We start from the raw sequence: 13,822 nt of genomic DNA on the forward strand, positions 1-13,822 counted from the left end.
TTATATTGTACATAAAGGTGGGCCAAGCATGTGTCCAATGTGTGATAATCAAAGAAAAACCTTTAAGTGTGTAGAAAGAAGAGTTTCATTTCATCATGATAATCATTTTATTTCACAATGAAATAGAAGGACAGCTGTGCATGTACATGACTCCTGTAAGTGAGCATTTGTTATGGTAGCATAAACCGATTAAACAGTTTTCTTTACTGAAGGAATATTTCAAAACTGAGATTTGTGGCCTCCTCCTCTAAACTAGAGAAACTTGTGCGTGCATTTGTGTTCAAAGATTACTGTCCTGTTTTATAGGCTTCAATAAATAATCTCTTTCACACCTGCTAATGCAGAAAAAAATAGCTAAATAGATGGAAAATTTATGAAAAGTGTTATAACATAACATAAAACCTGCAGATACAGTCTGTTTTTTGTTTGTTTTTAAGACAGTTTAATCACAAGATATTAAAAGAATATCAATTAGCTGTAGAGCACAGAGACGTCTGCTCACACACCCCTATTTGGAAAAAAAAAGGTCATCCTGAACCATGATGGAGACAAAGAAGAGCAGCTGTACATTTTATAGTTGCTTCTTCTTGTTTCTCTTTGATGTTGATTTCTCCATGAGTGACATCTTCTGTTCTCACTGCCGAGTCGACTGCAGCTGCATCACTCTCTGCATAAGAAAACACATAAAGTGAGCATCAGTGCAGGCAGTACAGTCCTATAGATACTGCTGCTGTTACATTAACGATGACATAAAAATCATTCAGATTAATTATGCGCCAATATTTTGTGCAGGATTCAAATGCGACATGATGGAAAACTGATCAGATCCAGCAGCAAACATCAGCACACTACTGCAGGTAAAAATCATTACAACTAATAAATGTCTTGTTTATGTTTCTTAAATTTATGCGCTTTTTAAATGATAAAAACATGTTATTGTTGTTATTATTTATTTAGTATTTTCTTAAAAGGTCATGCTATGAACAGTAAACACAGCCAAACATCAGAAAACAGAAAAATGTAAAAAGTAGTAAAAGTCAGTGGCACCAAAGAATAGAAAGGAGAGAAACAACTAAACCTGTCCTGTGGGTTTCTTTTAAACCACCATATCCTAGATTTAAGCACAACATGTCATTTTTCCCCCCCCCCACTCTCAGTTTTATTTTCACAGCGCCAAATTATAACAGCTGTTGCCTTGAGGTTCTTTCTGTTAGCTGGCGCTAAATAAGCTAAATTAGCGTTTTTAGCTTAGCTTGCCCTGGATTCAGCTTTAAAAAATATGATCGACTGTTTCCAGTAGAGTTCCATCATCTTGTCATCTTTTACCCTCTCAGAGCACCGTGTGTTTGAGTGTCCAGACCATTGCATTTTAGATTTATTCATGTCTTTTTTTTTTTTTTTTTTTTTTTTCTTTTTTTTTTTGAAATTAAGAGGGCAGTTTAGTTCATTTTCATGAAAATATCCTTAGTACAACTTCATATAAATTCATAGGAAATGCTACTAAAGTTTTTTTTTTTTTTTTCCTAAATGACATCAGAAACAGCAGTATGCGACATTACGTGATGGCAGAGCTTCAGTTCATCCTTTGTCATTTTTTTTTTTTTTTTTTTTTTTTTTTTAATAAATAGGACAGGGGGAATGAATGAGAGAGAGAGGGGGAGAGAAAGAAAGAAAACCAAAGGGGAGAAGAGACGGTGAGAAGGGGGGGGAAGAGAGACAAAAAAAAACCAAACTCCTGGGTCACCTGTATGGAGAAAAAAAAGAAAACAAACAAACAAACAAAAACAAACAGAGGAGACAGCAAACAACAAAGAGCAACATAATAATAGAGAAAACAAAGCACCATCACAAAAAACTAGCTAGTCATAGATATCAGTATTTACTAAGTAATAAACGATATTGTGCAGCACGCAAGATAGACAGCGCACAGTGTGCTTTGAGGCAGCAGCCAAGAAAGCTTTAGTCCGCGTCTGTGAATACCCATGTGTGCATACCTGTGTGGATCAGCATGCTTGCATTCCAAAGGTTTCTCCATGTAATGATCTGCTAGGGAGTGTGGGGGGGCCACAGCCCCGTCCTCCAGGGTGTGAAGCGGGTATGGAGGAGATCAAAACTCCAGACATCCAGAGGCCCCCAGAACACAAGAGACCATGGAAGACCAACAGAGGGGCAGCCACGCCACTGTCCCAGTAAGAGCTGAGGAGAGTCCCAGATGAGGGCTCGCCCAGCAGCCGCGGAGCAGAAGTCAGGGGGAGTTGCAGTGACGCGCCCGTGAGCTCCGCCGGCCCCCAGCTGCGCCTGAGTGACCGAGCCCCAGGCCGAGAGGCCGGGGGCACCCCACCTCCAAAGGGGCCCGAGCGAGCCCCAGGCCCCGACAAGCGGCCGCCAAGGAGTGAGCCGGTGTGTACCCGGACGCCCACCCCCAGACACAAAGAACCACCAACACACCGACACCTGAGGGAGTCCGCCACCGGCAGGGGAAGTGGTGGTGGGTGGAGATAGGCCTCCAAACCTTGGAGGGCCTGAGGTGTCCCCAGAGAGGTGGCGTCTGATACCCAACCTGACATATAGACACAGACATACAGGCACACACAGACACAAACATCCATTCCCCCCCTCATGCTCTCATATGCACTCACTCCACACTCAACCAACGTGGAGACAGACATAAAGAGACGCTGTACACACAATCACACTCCCCAAGCGTACTCTACAAACCGGGTCTAGGTACCCTTGCCCCTGGAGGGGGGAATTGCACCCAGACCCAGGTGGTGTTACCCTTTTCCCTGCGGTGGGGAGAGGCAGACCACCCCGACTCCGCAGCAGCAGGGAGGCCCCACACTCCAGACTGCAGTCGGACGGCCAACTCCTCCTACTAGCCCTCCCGCTCCAGCAGGCCGCAGAGAATGGGGGTGGGAGAAGACTCCAAACCTCCCTCCACCCGCTCATTGTAGTGTTGATGCATATGTGTTCTAAGGTGCAATTAAAACCCAGGAGGGCATGGAGCTACCTGCCAAGGAGCAGCAGGTAAGCGCATAGTCCCTCCTGCTGACCCTCAATGACTAAGTGTATTTAAAATTGAGAGGTGGGCAACGACGTCAGGGGTGAGGTATACACCCTGATGGTGATTTGGACTCCGTGATTGTGCCCACCCCCAAGATCCTATATGTATGTGTAATGAGAGTGTGAATAATGTGAATGTCTAAGTTGTGGGATAAAATTGAGGCAGAGGCAGCCAGAAGGGGACAGGGGGGGGGGGGGGGGGGGGGTAGCCTCCTCTGCACCCTGGTGACATACCCCCACTCCAAGGCCCTGCATGTGTGGGTGGTTGTGGAGGAGCGGGAAGAGGGAGGCAGCTGGAGATGGGGAGGGAAGGAAGGGAGGGGCAGGTAACCCCTCCCTGGGGCCAGCTCCCCCGCTGACCCCAGTAGGCACTCCCACCCTCCGCGACCCGCCAGGGAAGGGGGGCCCAGGCCCATCAGACCGGGGCCCAGTGCAGTAGCGCCCCCCGGCTCCACAGAGCCCTGGACAGTCCACCCAACCCCACCACAGAGAAAACTGCACCCACTCCACCAACCACACATCTTCCAGACTACATAAGACGGTAAACGCCCAGGCTGAGATCTTCCTCCACCTCTCCTGTATCTCCCCCTCCTGCAGAGAGTTCCTGAGAGAAGAAAGCTCCTGCAAGATGTGACCATCCCCCCCACCAGTTGAAGAGCCCCCCAGGCGGCTCGATGCACCGGCGGCACCCTGCTCCAGGGCCGGGCCCCCATGCACCCACCCGCCCACAACCCCGGCAACACACCAACCAGGACCCGAGCCCCCGAGGCCCGGCCCGGGCCCCAGCCCAGAGACGGAGCGCCCCCAGAACCTCACGCCCATCCCGGACCCACCCAGGGGCAGCCAGGTTGCCAGGTCAGTAACCCGCGTCCGTCAGCACAGACCCTCCCCTAGCCCCGCTGCACGCAGCCGCGAGGAAACAGTCACCTGAGAGCCAACAGAGCCCTCAACCGGACGTGACCGCTACCCCGGGTTGAGCCCCCCAAGGAAGATGCCTCCGGGGAACCCCCCGACGCCCTAAGCCTGTCCCTGATTTATTCATGTCTTACACATCATCCCAACTCTTTGGGTAACTGAACAACTTTAACTAAAGTGAATAGTTAGTCTAATTCATTACTGTGCCCTGTTTGAAATTAAATGTTTAGCACACAAGGAACAACAACTCACCATTAACAGACTTCTACAAACACAGAGCAACCAGCATGTGATCTACAGTATGATTGTAGGCTTTGACTAAGCTTTTAAAATATGTATCACTAAAATGATCTATACATTCTCTTAACCACTGATCAGGAAGCAGGAGGGCTGGAGCTTCTCCCTGCTGAGATAGTATGAAAGGCGGGCTGCACATCAGACAGGTTTCCAGTACATCACAGGGCTAAGAAAGACAACTTAGCAATCTTACACGCCTACATCTAATTTGAAATCACTAGTTAACACCTATCATGTCTAGACTGTGGGAGGAAGAACTCAACACTGTGAACTGTTTTAAGCCGCACCACGTTTTAGTTTGTAACCATGAAAACAGGTCTGTGATGGTTACTGCCACTCAGAAGAACAACCAGAATGCTTTGCAGTTTGTTACTTCCTAATGCAGGCCTTCATCTCCTCCTGAGCCAAAAGAAAAATAACTATCAGAACATTTGATATCTGCACATTAAAGCCCATGACCTTTGTTCTCATTTTGTCTGAATGTCTATATTTAATAGTACAAAAGACACAAATTATATGTGTTACGACCCGACTCGAAATGACCGTAACAAGAGCGGGGTGTCCCGCGACTTCCCACGCCCAAACAGACACAGCCACAGCATCGGACTTTTAACAACAATTTATTCACAACAATGACACTCACAGTAGTAGAAGTGTATGATTTCAGGGTGAGCTAAGGCCAACACAACAAACAAAACTCAACCTAGGCTTCGGTTCCCCTCTGACCTGTTCAGGGAAAAGAAAACAAAGAAATGACACAAATAACACAGTCTGACCTCCCTGGTCTAAGAACACAGGAGAAAAGAAGGCTTCCCAAAATAATCGGCAGCTCACCCCTACTTGCTCTGCACTTCACACACATGTCTGACTTTAACTAAGTAGCTATGGCTGCGGATGCGGATGCGGATGCGGCTGCGGCTGCTCCGTCTGGACCTGAGGCAAGTGCATGGGAAGTCTGCCAAACCCCACACCGCAGCGCTTCAGTCGTCCGTTTATAGTTCACGTCCACAGCAGGAACCAGTTACATCAGGCCGTTCCTTAGGTCCACCAATCACAGCCGAGCCCCTGCACAGGTGAATTTGCATACACACATTAAGAAACAAACAAACCAACAACACATACACGTAACAATATGTTTGATACCTTAAATTACGATTTGATTTAAAGAGCACCTTATGGGCAGTATATGACATGGTGGTTAGCACTGTTGCCTTACAGTAAGAAGGCCCTAGATTCAAATCCACCTTTTGTGTGGAATTATCATGTTCTCTTTCTTTTATACTCTCCAGGTCCCTCTTCAAAAACAAGCATTAATAGAGTTAGGCTAACTGATGATTAACTGTGAATGGTTATCTGTCTCTGTGGCCTGTCCAGAATGTACCTCACCTACCTGGGACAGCCTCCAGGATATTTATAATAAAGAAAACTCCACAGAGCTGCTTTTAACCAAGCTTCAGCTTTCCTTTGGATATTGTTTAAAATTGAAAAACATACTAACGTAAAACATTCATGGAACACATAAAGAGTGAAAGTCTCACCTTTAAGTTTGCTTTCAACATGTCGTTCCACCAAAACAACCAGTAACATCACTACTAACACAACACAGACTGTTGCAGCTGTCAGCAACACGGAGACAAGTGGAGAGGAACCAACAGAAGAGGCAGGTGGAGGTGTGGATGTAGGTGGAGGTGTGGTGGTGTGTTTGTCTAAAATAAAGCAAACACAGTCATTAAGTTGTCGTCACATTGTGAATGTTGAAACCTGCAGAAACACAGACAGCTGAGTGTGTCACCTGTGACAGTGATCCAGCTGGATGCAGACTCTCCATGACCGCTGATGTCACACTTGTAGAGGCCTTCATCAGACCTGGAAACATGCTGGATGGTCATGTGACCTGAAGAGTCTTTCCCAGTGAAGACGCCATCTTTGAAGAAAATAGCTGGGAGGTTGGAGGGAGTGGTCTTTGTTTTACAGAGCAGAGTGACGTCATCTCCCTCCATCACAGGGAGGACAGGACTCTGCAGGATCACTGATCCACCTCAACACAGAGACAAACTACAGCATTTCATCCATTTACACACAGCTTCATCAACACTAACTCCACACACTCAGCTTACCAGTGACTGTCAGGTTAACCATGTTACTGATGGGACCCTCTCTGGACTCACACCAGTAAACTCCACTGTCCAATGGGTCGATGTAGCTGATGTTACAGGAAGAACCATCTGCTACTCCCCACTCCTCACACTCAGTTCTGGTGTCTGTGCTTGTGTTTCTCCTCAGAGTCCATCCAGCAGAGCTGTCGTCCTCCTCACAGCTCAGAGACACAAAGTCTCCTTCAAAGGCCTGAGACCTGCTGGGACTCACAGTCAGACGAGCTGTGAGGGTTAAAATTAAATATTTAATTGTTTAGCAAAGTAATAATTAAACTATTTTTTCTGTGGTTAGGGCTTCCACCTTAAAGATGTTAGATTAAGCCAAGAAACAAATATTTGAAATATTTAAAAGAAATCACTGACCTTGGTTTGTTGTCCAGTAAAGCATTGAAGCCATAACTAAAGATAAATGACACTTAGGTTAGTATTTAAAATAATAGAGAACTGAGGTTTATTTAGCTCATTTTCAAAAGCTAGAACTGGAAAAAAACAAGGCAGAGATGATAATAACTCTTTTTTGAAAGGAAATTTTAGCTTTATTCATAGATCTCTGGTCCACTCACATTATTGTGCAGTCACGGAAATGTGCTACATGTGTTACACGTCCTCTCTGAATACTCCACAGTCAAAAAATGCTTTTTTATTAATAGTTAGTCTGATTATAATTAGAAATGGGAAACATTGTAACTCTGAGCATGAAGTCGTGTGTTCACTTTAAAGTTAAGCTGATATAATAACTAACTAAACTCTGTCAAGTTCACTGGTTCACAGGGTAAAATTTCCCCTTTAACCTGCTGCTCAGTCCATTCAGCCTTTTTTCTTCTCCTCCATTATTGTTTATTAACAGAACAGACAGTAAAAATTCAACATTTAAAAGAAAGATATTCTTCACTTACAGAGCAGAAATAGTAGAGACGCGTCATCCATTGTCCTCTTGACTGATGTGGCCTGTTTTCTCTTTTTGTCACAGAGCAAACCCCGCCCTCCTCCCCATATGCTTTTTTTTTTGTCTATATGTAAGATGTGTGTAACAAGTATATTAAACTAGAAAATCAAAAATGTTGTTGAACAGAAAATAATAAAACAGCAGAATCTCCAATGTTTAGAATATTTTTGCTCTTTGAAAAACATCGACTCGTTTTGAATTTGAAGCACTGCACAAACTGAGAACTGTGGAGACCAAGTGACAGTTTTTCCCACATATATATCTTTAGTTGCTCAAACATACGAGCCTCCTTTTGAGAAACTGGTCTGTGCCCATAATCATGTTTGCAGTCTGCATTCATGTTGTTTTACACCAGTTTTGACCCCACCATCTAAATGCTGAAGCATTAGACTAGACTATGTTTTTACAATCTTCTCTGATGTTGGTGAGCCTGTGTGAATTGTGACCTCAGTTTCCTGTTCTTAGCCGTTATTACGTCCTTTGTGCTGTGCATACTGTGCTCTTCTGCATACCTTGGCTGTAATGAGTGGCTATTTATGTTCCCTTACTATTAGCTTGAAGCAGTCTGACCTCTCTCATCAACACTTTTCAGACAATTCTCTGTAAACCGTATAGATGGTTTTGTGGGAAAATTCCAGTAAGTTTCTGAAATACTCAGACCAGCCGGTCATTCTGATGTTCACTTGGGACCAAGCATGGAAATATCTGTACTTCTAATGCTGGTGTGCGCTTTAATAGCATGTTCATTTGAGTGTTCATTTCTTTATATATGTTTGCGTGCCTACCTCTGAGTGTCTCAGCCTTTTGTGGGGACAGAAATGAGCTGTTGTGAGTTGCAGGTGAAGCTATATTAGCAATGGGCTGTGGTTTGAGACTGATATGAATATAAATGTGAGAGTAACAGATACCACACAGTGGCTCATCAGTGTGAACCGGGGGCACAAAAAGTACCAGTATATTTAAAGGGTTAACATTAAAAGTTAAAGATGTATATCATTTAATGTGACATTATAGGGAAAAATAACTAATGTTTGTGTAAAAGAAAATATTTGGCCTAATATCATTTTTGTTCACTAAACAGGTGGATACATGCCACAACATTAGAACAACCGACAAGTACAGTTAATGACATTAAGAGCACTCCCACAGCAGGAGAGTTTACCCCATTACACCAGAAAACACTCAGGACACAGGCTCCAATCTTCTATGGCCTCATTACTGCAATACTCTAACACTACATAAAAAAAGATTAACAATAATTGCATTAAAACACATCTTATTGTTTGAGATAATTATAATTTCAAATATATATATTTTTTAAATATAAAAACCTGTTTTGCACTGTGTGATCTGAAAGTGCTGTATGCTGTGAACTGAATGCTGGCAGCACAGCACATACATAGGAGGACTGAAGTGTACAGGAATATACTCTGGAAAAAAAGAAAAGCATCCTGCAAAAGTAAACCAAGCCTTTCCCAAGGCAAATAAATGGGATATTCTTCAATGACCAAGTCAGTCAGTTGATCTCAGCCCAAAAGAGCCACTTTTCAGTTTCAGTTTTTTTCAGTTTTCAGTTTTATTTGTCATATGCAAGTTAGCACAGGGTCAACATTGCAATGAAATGTGTTTGACGAGCAGCAGTCACTCAGCAGCATAGTACAGTAGGAGAAAATATAATAAAATATAATAAAATAAAATAAAATAATAAAAAAATAGAAAAATAGTAAGGAGCAAAATATTAGAGAGACATGGTAAAAAAGAAAAGATGACTAAATATATATGTATCTACAAATATAAATATATGTACACCAGTGATTAAATGAGAAAATCTTGAAAAGAAATATGACGGGAGGGCAGATGGGATATTGCACAGGAATGAGCAGCACTTTTCAGTTAGTCGATACAAAACTGAAGACAGAGAAAGTCACAAAGAGCAAATCAACACAGTAAATGCCTGACAAAGTTTGTCAAGGATGAAAACAGCATCTGGTGATGTGCATGGGTGATAGACTTCAGGTACTCATTGTTCAGGACTTTAGGACTTCAGGCCAAGTAAAACCTGTGCTTCTATTTAAAACAATGTAACTTTGTCTAATTACCTTTGAGCCTCTTAAAATGGGGGATTGCTCATAAAAATCGCTCCAATTCATAACCAATGAATGCCATGCGGCTGTTAAACCATTAAATTAAAGCTGGAAGTTTGCACGTCAGTCACATTTTGATTGTATTGTCAAATATGTTGTGGTGGTGCACAGAGGCAAAACTGAACTCTCCTCTAAATTATGTCCATGCTGCTGATAACACACAACTCTGTTACTGTGACAACTTTATTTAATAAAGTGCATTAAATAAGAAACACAACACATAAAGTATCAGAACATAGTTCATGACATTTCTTTACAATAAAAACTAGTTACAAGTTGACAAAATACATTCAGATAATTCAGAGACACCCTTTCCTCAGATTAATGAAGACAATGTCTACACTACAGTCACAGACCTTACAAGACAACAATGAACTGATAACTGATAATGAAGAAACAAAAGTTTTTACAGCACAATGTTTGTCGAAGGCTGTGTGGAGGTGAGATAAAGACCCAAAGTGCAGGCACAGGCTGACATGTGAGTGAGCTTTTATTGAAGGAGAGTCAGTGTTGGGAAGGTTACTTTTAAAATGTATTCCACTACAGATTACAGATTACATGCCCCAAAATGTATTTTGTAACGTATTCTGAATACTTTGGATTACTTAATATATTATCATGCTTTTTACAACTACATGAATGTACTATTGCTGTGTGATTTATTACTTTTACTGAAGGCTACTCATGATACCAACACCAACTAGATGTTTAAATCTTAATATAAAATGAGTAACAGTAGGGTGGACATTAGGTAAAGCTGCACTTGTTGCAGTGATCTTGTATAGAAAACTATTTGGCGCGTATATAAAACAGGTCCGCGGCTCTGAACCGTAGTAAAGGGACCTCTGGCTAATACGTCGGGCTCGTAGCCAAAAACTAGCTTTACTTTGTTGTGTGGGTCAACTTTTCTAGCGAGAGACAGAGAGAGGCGTTGAAAGGCTGCTCCAACGGGACTTATTGTTTCGGAGGAAAACACGAACACAGCGTACAGTCGAGTCTTAATAGCTTACTTACAACTGGGCTCGTCAGGCACTCTCTTTGGCTGCAGTGGTTATTATTATATTTACATGCTCCGGTTTTTGCTCGGTGACAACTTGTACTTTTTGGCTCTCCTTTTTCTCCCTCCTCGCACTCACAGACACATAACGGGTATGTCAGCACGGACTACACTGCCTATGAGGCTACATTCTTTAGGGCTATGCTTGTAACACTCTGCCTGTTGCCTTCATCCATCCATTCACTTCTGCTTATCATTTTCAAGGTCGCGGGGGGTGCTGGAGCCTATCCTAGCTGTCATAGGGCGAGAGACAGGGTACACACTGGACAGGTCGCCGGTCTGTCCCATGAAACCCATGAATAACCAATGATCAGGACATAGAACTTAAACATAAAACACTGGAAAACACCCAGGACCATGACAGTTCGTGAGCTGGTAAAACACAGTTTCACGTCAGGTGTAGTTCCTACAGATTTTAAACATGCTGTAATCAAACCCATGGTTAAAAAACCTGCTCTTGATCCTACAATTCTTCCAAACTACCTTTTCTTTCCAAATTTCTTGAAAAGATGGTTCACAGCCAATTAATGACATTCCTGGAAAAACTTAAATGTTTTAGAGGTTCCAGTCCGTTTAAACAATTTCATAGCACTGAATCAGCCCTTTTAAAGGTTTTTAATTACATACTGACTCTGAGGACTGTGTTGTTCTTGTGTCTTTAGATTTGACAGATGTGTTTGATACAGTGCATCATGCCATTTCACTCACTTGTTTTGAGCAATGGGTGGGCATTAGGGGCACAGCACTGGCGTATAGAAGGGCGCAGATCAGTTTAATGCTGGGTTGTGCTGTAATAGTTATCCTCGGTCAGAAGGAGAAGCTGACATCCAGGGAGTAGATTGTAACAGGTGGAATTTATTTGCATTCAGATTGGTGGTACAAGGAGATATGGCATAGTGTAGGAGGATGTAGAGGGGTGATGCGGGGTGGTTTCTGCGATCAAGAACAGGAAAAGCATTGGAACATGAATACAGATTAAAGGGTAAGAGAGCTAGCCATGAATTTCTCTACAACAACTATGCTATGGTTGAGCATCAGTTTGACAGTGTATACATTTATTAAAGCACTACCTAAATTGAGCCACAAGATTGAGGCAGTTAGCAGTCAGCCCTCTAGTTAACCACTACGTAATACAATAATATTACAGCACACAAAGTTATGTGAATTGGTAAAGGGAACAAATAAAGCTGGAACAAGGCCAGAAACTATCAAATAACTGAGCCACCATAGCTATCATTAACTAGCACATATGCCAAAGGTAGATAAAACCAATGCGCACAAGTAATAGAGTAGAGCATCTTAAACATGGAATGTTAACTCACACACCATTCACAACAACCATGGGATGGGCTATTCGTTTTTCTTCCCAGCAGCTCTCTTCTCCTCTCTCATCAGCCCAGGAACAAGTCAGGCTATCTCAGGGGTCCCATGAATCTCACAGAGGCTGCTGGGTAATGTAGTTGATGCTTACACTGACTTTTCTACCACCGCATTGGTTCAGGTCCTACTTTGCCAGGCAAACTTTTTGTGTTAGTCTCTGTGACCATGTGTCGTCCTCCGCTCGTCTCTTGTGTGGTGCCCCACAGGGCTCAGTTCTCGGCCCCCCTTCTCTTTTCTTTGTATCTGCTCCCTCTTGGTTCTATACTGAGAAAACACTGCATTGCATTTCACTTCTGTGCTGGTGATTGTCAGATTTATGTCCCTCTAAAGAAAAAACACACAGCCTTTACTTCAGTGTCTTGATGACATTAAGGTTTGGATGTCTTTTAACTTTTTAAAATTCAGCGACAAAAACCCCCCAATGTGTATTTAGATTCCTTGGCCCAGTATAATAAACCAACTGTCACAAACCTGGGCGTCAAATGGACTGTGATCAGTGTCTTCACAGTCAGATTAAGATAGTGGTAAACTCAAGCTTCTTTCAGCTCAGGCAGCTGGCTAAAATAAAGCCAATTCTTTCACGGCAGCACTTTGAGACAGTTATCCCCGCCTTTGTTAGCACTCGGCTGGATTACTGTAATGCACTTCATTGGATTGGATAATACTTGTGTTTTAACAGTGGAGATATAAGTATTTTATTTATTTTTATAAATAATTTATTTATAAAAATAAGTATAAAAAGTATGTGGTCTGAAAGTACCAGATGCTTTCAGATTATCTTTCAGTGTTGGAGAGCTTGTTGGTGCAATTTAGTGTCAGTAGATGGCAGCAATGTCCCTGTAGAGGCTAAGCCTATGCTTGAAGCCACTGAGGTGGTCGTTAACGGGGGTGACGCGATGTCACTGGTATGGATGAATTAGGTAAAAAGTCCAATAACTCCAGCAGTACTTATCTTGTCCCTTTTGGTCTTTATTCCCATATCATCTTAACATAACAGCGCAACGGTCACAAACTGTTTGCCTTCTTACAATTAATGACACACCTGACGCCGATTATGTGCGGCGTCAGGTGAACAAAACAGAAAAAGGTGACCTCTAGCGACCACATAAGGTATTAACCCAAGAATGGCTTCTACAGTCCCTCTTGATCATCAGAGGGACATTGCTGATGTGTGTGTGTGTGTGTGTGTGTGTGTGTGTGTGTGTGTGTGTGTGTGTGTGTGTGTGTACACACACACACACACACACACACACACACACACACACACACACACAAGTAAACTCCCACCCACAAACACCTTAATGTGTCCACATGGCATACCCGTGGTCATTTTTGGTGTTGCTACATTTGTTACAAGAAAAATCCATGGAAGAGAAAGAGTAATGGGTACAGAAAAAAAATCAAAAGCAACAAAACCAAGTTTCATCTCTGAGTCCACTGCCCAGGCCTCACACATGTGCTTATAGTTAAAGCCATACCAGCTACCATCCATTACTTTAGCATACACAGATGTGGTTCTGAGGAATCTGTCATCAGTTTTCTTGGAAACACTTTTACCAATACAAGTAAATCCATCATATTGTACATAAAGGTGGGCCAAGCATGTGTCCCGTGTGTGATAAACAAAGAAAAACCTTTAAGTGTGTAGAAAGAACAGTTTCATTTGATCATGATAATCATTTTATTTCACAGTGAAACAGAAGAACAGTTGTGCATGTACATGACTCCTGTGTATGATAGCATAAACCGATTAAACAGTTTTCTTCATTTAAGGAATATTTCTTAACCGAGAACTGTAGTCTCCTCATCCAAACTAGAGAAACTTGTGTCATCGTTCAAAGATTACTGACCTGTTTACTGGCTT

General features: G+C 42.7%; 2 protein-coding genes and 1 long non-coding RNA gene across 3 annotated transcripts in view; 1 reads left to right on the forward strand and 2 right to left on the reverse strand.

Moving 5' to 3' along the window:
* Positions 1–13,822, forward strand: part of LOC309695373 (programmed cell death 1 ligand 1-like) — a 241,112-nt gene that overhangs the window by 37,674 nt on the left and 189,616 nt on the right. The window lies entirely within an intron of this gene.
* LOC309696820 lies at positions 141–11,992 on the reverse strand. Its single transcript, XR_014273668.1, has 3 exons — positions 11,905–11,992; positions 11,287–11,511; positions 141–667 (listed from the first exon to the last, which is right to left on the reverse strand). It is a non-coding gene; the product is annotated as an uncharacterized lncRNA (long non-coding RNA).
* On the reverse strand, positions 4,979–6,666 carry LOC309698684 (Fc receptor-like B; the record flags this gene model as incomplete). Its single annotated transcript, XM_082521296.1, has 3 exons — positions 4,979–5,001; positions 6,068–6,313; positions 6,393–6,666. Coding segments are annotated over 3 exons (543 nt in total), but the record flags the coding sequence as incomplete, so codon positions are not given.

This window comes from Aulonocara stuartgranti (assembly GCF_965226115.1).
Source record: "Aulonocara stuartgranti genome assembly, chromosome: 3".
In the NCBI taxonomy this organism is placed as follows: domain Eukaryota; kingdom Metazoa; phylum Chordata; class Actinopteri; order Cichliformes; family Cichlidae; genus Aulonocara; species Aulonocara stuartgranti.